The sequence below is a fragment of the Porites lutea genome, chromosome 4 (genome assembly GCF_958299795.1).
Source record: "Porites lutea chromosome 4, jaPorLute2.1, whole genome shotgun sequence".
Classification (NCBI taxonomy): domain Eukaryota; kingdom Metazoa; phylum Cnidaria; class Anthozoa; order Scleractinia; family Poritidae; genus Porites; species Porites lutea.
In genome coordinates, this window is record NC_133204.1 from 852501 (window position 1) to 860266 (window position 7766).

Consider the following 7766-nt stretch of genomic DNA (forward strand, 5'->3'; position numbering starts at 1 on the left):
TCGTCTCGCTCTTTGCGCAAAATACCGCGTCCGCCTCGCTAGGCTCATAAAACGCCCGTTATACAGGCTATTGCAATTGGTCTAGATAGCAGCAACAATATAGATAGTCGTATAAACATAACAACTTTCTTTAATTTTCCAGACATGTTTCGACGGTACATCCGTCATCTTCAGTGTTACATATTTTGAAATCGCCGTTGAATTTAAAGCGCGCGCGATCTTACAAAGTTCGTTACATTGCGTTGTCAATATTGCGTACTAAAACAAAGTTAAATGAGTGACGCTTAGTTCTTTACAGGGAGAGAGTCAGGTTAATGTGTTTCACCTGCTGGTTGAGATCGGGCTTCTCCCATTTTATAAACATGGATTCCTTAAGCTTCACTTGGTACTTAGTCGCTGCAGAGTCCAGGATCTCGAAGCAATCCGGTGTGCAGGATGCTCTACAAAACTCTGAACCCTGCAGATGTTTAAAAACGTTCGAAGACCTGTCTGAAAGTAAGTGCCCGCGCACTCGTGTGGAGAAGTGTCGGCTGGTTTCACCAACATAACACACACTTGGTTTCACCAACATAACACACGTAGACGATACATTTTGCCTTTTCCACTCTGAACGGGATGCAACCCTTTTCTTCGATTACATCAACAATCAACACCCCAATATACGCTTTACAATGGAGCGGGAAACTGACCATGTTCTACCTTTCCTAGATGTTCTAATCAACAACACTGACCCACACCAAAGTGCAACCACCGTTTACCGGAAAAAGACTTTCACAGGTCTGCTTACTAGTTATCTGAGTTTTTGCCCCTTTACCTACAAATTGGGGTTAATCAAAACCTTGATTCATAGAACTTTTAAGATAAACAACACTTGGATGGGGTTCCATACTGACCTTCAAAAATTGTCTGTCATTCTGCGGAGGAATCTCTTCCCTGAAAACCTTATCAACAAATATATTTCTAAATATATTCAGACAGCAGTCAAGGGAGGGAAAACACAGCCCTATTCAGGAGTCGAGCCCCAGGAAACGCCTAAGTTCTTCTTCAAAATCCCTTACGTTGGGCACTTCTCAGTCACGGCACAGAGGAGTATACGCAAACTTGCTAACCGGTTATGTAAACCTATTGATTTAAGGTTAGTCTTTACTACTTTCAAAGTCAGGAATCTTTTTAATGTGAAAGATGCTGTCCCTGAGGGGCTACGCACGCGTGTGGTCTATAAATTTTCGTGTGCAAGTTGTAATGCTTGTTATATTGGTGAAACCAGCCGACACTTCTCCACACGAGTGCGCGAGCACTTACTTTCAGACAGGTCTTCGAACGTTTTTAAACATCTGCAGGGTTCAGAGTTTTGTAGAACATCCTGCACACCGGATTGCTTCGAGATCCTGGACTCTGCAGCGACTAAGTACCAAGTGAAGCTTAAGGAATCCATGTTTATAAAATGGGAGAAGCCCGATCTCAACCAGCAGGTGAAACACATTAACCTGACTCTCTCCCTGTAAAGAACTAAGCGTCACTCATTTAACTTTGTTTTAGTACGCAATATTGACAACGCAATGTAACGAACTTTGTAAGATCGCGCGCGCTTTAAATTCAACGGCGATTTCAAAATATGTAACACTGAAGATGACGGATGTACCGTCGAAACATGTCTGGAAAATTAAAGAAAGTTGTTATGTTTATACGCAGGGGCACCCAACGACAATTTTCGGAAAAATATCTGTTCGGAAGACGATTAGAGATCTAGAATTTTCGGAACATTTGTTGTAAAATTTCTTGCTTCCATGCCTCTCCTAGGATTTTCGAACAAATAAAAAATGGTATACTTGCCCATTTTTAACTAATTTTTACCCTAAAAAGTTCACCTAGAATTTTCGGGAGCCTATTTTCTGGCTAAAATTTTCGAAAAGGTAAGTTTGGATCCCTATAATTTTCGGATCACTAGACTTTCAGCTAGGAAATCCGAACAGATGAAAAATTTTTAGGGGATAAAAATATGCCTATGTCTACCGTTTAAATACTAAAATACATTTAATAATGCTATGTTTAAGTGGGTTTGAACTATATTCTCGTTGGGTGCCCCTGTATACGGCTATTGCAATTCATTTTAAACTCCTCAAATTCCGTGACTCCATGACGCCATACTTCATTCACGTGACCAACAGCACGCAAATTTTAAGCACCTACTGTCACGAAATGATGAAATGTTGTTTGCTTTGTAAAATTTGCACGTCATCTCACAGTGCAACGTACGATTGTGGCTGGTAGTTGTAGCAGTCTCACCAGGTAAGCAATGATCAACGTAATGCAATTGCTTCATGCCCACTGGAAGTTGATTTACTTCTGAATTACTTTCTTTTTACGAACAGATATGACCTACTATAAATAAACATCTTGTCTCTTGTTTAATCCGATAAAAAATTGAGTTCTTTTATGCTCACTGTCCTTTTAAATTACGAGGAGTGTTAATTTAATTGTAAAGTTAAATAATACTGTTGCTGCTTCTTTCTAAAGTCCACTTGCTTGAAGACCAGCGCCTATACTTCAGCTTTTTTTATGTTATATAGTGCTTGCTATGAATAAACTGCGGATTTGAATTATATTTATTATTTGATTTTAGTTAGGGTGAATGTAAAGGTGTTGCTTCAGTATTTCATTTTGAAGTTTTAAATCATCACGTATGCTCTGATATCGACCGTTTTTTGAGCTTCAGTCCATGAAAAATGGTCACTACAGACGTTTCATGAAGGAGTGAATCAGCCGCAGTCGATTGACCATCATTAGGGAGCTTTAGCATCGACGACAGCGACGGCAGCGAAATCGTCACTTTTAAAATAAATTCGAGTTTTTTCAAACTTTGCCGCGCTTATTCCAATTCCCTGAAAATGCCAAATGTAGGCGAATTTCCCTAGAGTTGATTTCTTGGGGACCACACTCAAGTTTTAGAAGAGAAAGAACAATTCGTTGTCTCTTTAAACGTCCTCCATAAGACCTGAAATTAGGGATTTTCACGCCGTAGTCGTGTAGTGACGGCAAAGAAATGTACAAAAAAGCAGGATGCAGGTGCAAAGATGTTGTTTTGCTAATCTAAACCTATGGGTTTTTTTTGACGTTCTCGCTTCCGTCGCCGTCGTTTTTGCTAAAGCTCCTGCTGGCACATGTTCAATCCCCACGTACACGATATATTGGATTGCGTGACATTTCTACCGGCCTGCGCTTGAGTAATTGTGGAACATGCAAATGCTTTATCCCCGGAGTTCCAGAGGCAGCTAATCGAGACGGAATATTTACGGAAAAAAATCAAAACTAAACTTGGCCTGTACCGATTTCGCCCGTGATTATCCTGTCCCAATTAGCTGTCCCATGGTCTTTCGCGGTCCTCGAGGGCTGCAAATTTTCGAAGGTTATCAAACAGGTATTTAGTGCCTGGTGTTCAACAAATGCAGAATCTGCAGACTTTATAATTGTAGACGGGTAGACTTTTAACAGCTCGATTGGTCAAATGCTCTGAAACAGGGAGAGAGGCTGCTCTGAAAACTGTCCCCAGCCCTGCGGGGGTGAGGAGACCAAGTATAAAACAAAAAAAGGAGCACTTTAATAGGTTTTACACCATTCTCGTCCCCAGGGCCTCCTGAGGGCCTGAGCACGAGGACCGGGAGGCTCTGGGGACAATTCTGGGGACACAGGATTTAAAGTCCTAGATTTCAGGACTTCCGGTCATTTCCGATTCAAAAGTAAGTTGGAGGATTCTCTTTTAAGAGCTTTGAATCACCCAAATTTACACTCATTGACACTTCTGCAAGAGCAAGTGAACGTACGCTATTAGAAACGTTGTAGAAATTCAGAAATGACCGGAAGTCCTAAAATCTAGGACTTCAAATCCTGTGTCCCCAGAGCCTCCTGGTCCTCATGCTCAGGCCCCCCAGGAGGCTCTGGGGAGGAGAATTTTTTTACACGTCATGCCACTTGAGATGTCAGACTGTTACCAAGGCAATCAATTGTCATCAATGTTTGCCCAAATATGGCTAAAGAATAGACAAACAGCATGCAAGGTGTCTCTGGATATAAGGCTATTGGCAAAAATCAGAGAGTGAATTTTTTTAACTTAGTTGTAAGAGTTTTGTAGTATTGAATATTATCGTTATTATTATATTGTTTTACTTTTACCAGAAGTACACTGGGTCAAAATGAACCGCAACTTTTGTTGGTGCCGTAACTTACTGGGTCAAAAGCTGTCAGATGATGAAATGGGGAATATAAAACACCCTGCTGCAGAACTCTATGCTCATGTTACCTTCAAGTCTATTCAGGCTGGAGCTGTTTTAGGAATGGTTTTGTTTGCTCCTGCAGTCCGCCTTGCAGCAGGCCCTCGCACGCTAGCAGCTGTTACTGAAACAGCTATTCGTTACGGACGAAAAGGTGCAATAATTGGTGTTCCTCTAGGTCCTGTCCTGACATACGCCAGAGCCGCAAGTGGTGAAGGCATCAATGAGGATGGCTACATTGATCGTGCATACAGATTAAGGTAAAACCCACGTACATGTTATACCTATATTTCAGTGAACTGAGAATCATATAAAGTGAATTTGTCTGTCTGTCTGTCTGTCCATCTGTCTGTTTGTACCATATCTCAATTCCGTTTGTTGTCATTTTCACGCAGATATAACCGAAACCAGATCCGTGTAGATCAAGCCTCTATTTTAGGCACCTTAGGTGGGGCAGGCGGGTCCTTGTTGCTAGGAGGCTCTGCTGTGAATGGTGCTGTGGTTGGCCTTGTAGGTGGAACGGTTGCCATGGGGCTCTATAACACCATATTTGCTGAGAGGCATCTCTAGGCCAAGAGCAAGAGAGCAAGGCGAACTGTCAACTAAACATTATTCTTTATTATAGTCATGCATCCCATCATTTAGTTAACAGCAAAATAAATATACTTTACCCTTTAAGCCGTAAGAGTGATCAGCATCAAATTTCTCCTTGTAATATCAATGCTTTGTAAAATAGAGTGGTCATGAGAATTACATACATGATCACACAAGATGAATTTGGTTGATATCTTATCAACTTCTCCCCACTACTTCTGTGGGAATGAATACGGGCAACAAATAAGAATTCAAAGTCTGATCTTAGGGTTTAAAGGGTTAAATCCAATAAAATATATCTTTTAAGCCTTTGTACAACAGCCTCTGGGGGTGGCTGTACAGGGTACACAGACTGTCTTATCACATACCCTGTCAACATGTCAACTCAATGTTCGTTTTAAGTTGAAGTCTTTCGTTAGCCTCATAACTAAGCTACCCTACGTTAGCATAAGCTATCTTATTTACGCGTTGCCTCAGTTATTCAAGTGTGTTCTTCATGACTCCATCTGTTGAAAATTCTGGAGCCGGGAAATTTCATCCAAATAGTCTCCAGCTAATCGTGGAACAAATAAGTATATTTTCAAAGAGAACGTTTCATCAATGAGTCTTAGTAAAATATTGAAAGAAATGATTCTGCAAAACTCGGGCAATAATGATAGAAATCGATAACAAGCTGTAAATGACTGATGTCATCTTGATATAATTTAAATTTTTTAAGTTAAAAAATAAATATAACTTATATGGGTATTTCTTCAAAAAAATATTAGCAAGATGATATAGAAACGTTGTGTTATTCTGATTTTATTATTAAATGTTGATCCAAAACGATGAGCGAATTCCACCTTTTTCAACCGCTGAATGCGACCAAGTTTCTTGACCTCCAAAAATTCGAAGGGTAGGATTATAAAGTTGCATGCAGAGCCACCTCTATCAAGTAGTAAACCATAACCACAAGGATGGTCAAACAGCCGATACTGATTGACGCCATTCCCCATTTCCATGCTTGGTTGGAATTGTATTGAGCACCAGCTGTATTTCCCCGTTCAAAGTCAGAGTTCACCTGAAAGGAAAAATGGATAAGGATGTTAAAGGTGCTCTATAACTGAATGACATTTGCTATCTTTTAACCAAGCTATAATACGTGCTTTGAACTCTAACTCTTGTCGGCTGACGAAGATGGACATGGAGCTACATGGATTTAAACGTTGGGCTATTTCTAGTTTTAACACTATGCTAACCCAAGAAAGAATGATTCTCTCCGGCTTGGCTAAACAGAAATCGCCAAAAAATTATTGTGGTTAGTCTTATACCTTTGTGACTGACTAAACAGGAGCATTTTGTGTATGAATGAGGCAGCGCTAAGTAATGACTAGTCAGTACAGAATTGACATTGAGCAGCAGCAATATACTGGTGACTTAACCCCTTTCGATGAGTCTCCGACAGCCGGATTCGAACCTGAGACCTCCCAAACACCAGGTACTGGGTGCTAAGCATAGGCACATTTATAGCAATGAGGCTGAGTACGTATGATCTGAAGAATTAAGATAATTTTGCAGTTCGAGGAAAGCATTGAGGTGTTTGGCCTCGGCGGATATAATACCCTCTGAGATATGCATGATTCTGATTCTGATTCTGAGCCTAGCCTGCAGACACAGACGTATTTCTCTCCACCCGAAAGAGAAGCGACGACCAGAAATACGCCTGTGTCCGCAGGCTGATGAAAGCCGGTTATTATTCAAAAAAATTCTTACGTTTATAATTAATTCATGCTTACGTAGTTCAAAGTTAATAAGTTGCCGTCTTCATTTTCCTATTACTCGGCAAATTCAGGATAAAAAGGAATGCTTAGTCTGCTGGGCAGATGGCGGGAATTCCCCTATCCAAAATATTTAAATCAGTGTTATTGACGTTGTGCTCAGGAAAAAAAAACAAAAAGTATACGGTATAGTAAAAGAGATATAACTTTTTACCCGCACTGCATAGCATAATGATACCAGCCCACAGGGACAGGTGCAAAATATGGTACTCAACAGAGCCAGCATAAGATGATTAGGAGGCAAATCTTGATCAAGATCCATGCTCTGAAGAAAAAAAATGTAACTTATTAAAAATGTGTAGAACGTTTGCTCGCGTCTTTTTTAATTTAATAGAACCTCAAACTCACGCAAACGCTTTATGCCGTCCAATCAGAGCAAAGTTATTGTATTACGTCACCCGCAGCTACGCGGCAGTACAGTAATTGCGTCTGTCTCAAAAAGTTCTCAGTAATGGCGGAAAACGTGGAGTGTTCATTGAGTGAATACAGTGGACTTTGAGATGAAGGGTTATGGGCTCCCCCATTAGAGTCGGTAGCTATTGCTTTTTCCATTAATGTGAGTTTTGTAGTTGTAATAACCCTTGTTCTTTCTTAAATAAAAGTATCACAAATTCAGACGAGAAAGAATAAGTAAAGTGATCATACGGGATGACAGTTTCAACTTCGATCTTCGACTGGATCATCTTTGTGAACTAAACTGTATTTGTTTGTCTTGGATGATCTTGTGATACGGCGGGACAGAACGCTAAAACTGATCAGTACTCTTTGAACTCGGTAGACATGTTTTCATCTATCTGCTAAAGAAACTGCATAATTGTAAATGACTCAGTTGGTCAGTTTTGGAATTCATTCTTGCTTCTTGGTTTGTGCCTTGGACAGCCATGATAAAAGCGGCCCAAAATAGTAGAACTGTTCATATTCGATTTTCATTTGTAAGTGTTAATCAGTTATATTAAGTATTTAATTACATTTACAACGGGATTTGTCTGATGTCCGGGTTGCCGTGAGCTTGGATACAAATTTGCCATCGCGCTTCTCGCTGGAGGTACAGGCAGATTGTTCTCCTGTAGGGAGGTGCCTGGTCCGC

The 7766-nt window shown here is 40.5% G+C and overlaps 2 protein-coding genes across 2 annotated transcripts; one reads left to right on the plus strand and one right to left on the minus strand.

Annotated features, from left to right (window-relative positions):
* The first annotated feature begins 2128 nt into the window (after window positions 1-2128).
* On the plus strand, window positions 2129-5690 carry LOC140935126 (uncharacterized). The gene is made up of 3 exons (XM_073384660.1): window positions 2129-2289; window positions 4174-4528; window positions 4664-5690. The coding sequence occupies exons 2-3, from the start codon at window positions 4191-4193 to the stop codon at window positions 4836-4838; spliced, it is 513 nt and encodes a 170-aa protein (XP_073240761.1). The 5' UTR covers window positions 2129-2289; window positions 4174-4190; the 3' UTR covers window positions 4839-5690.
* Window positions 5691-5763: 73 nt separating this feature from the next.
* LOC140935127 (transmembrane protein 91-like) lies at window positions 5764-7766 on the minus strand. Its single transcript, XM_073384661.1, has 3 exons — window positions 7648-7766; window positions 6834-6944; window positions 5764-5922 (listed from the first exon to the last, which is right to left on the minus strand). The coding sequence occupies exons 1-3, from the start codon at window positions 7705-7707 to the stop codon at window positions 5764-5766; spliced, it is 330 nt and encodes a 109-aa protein (XP_073240762.1). The 5' UTR covers window positions 7708-7766.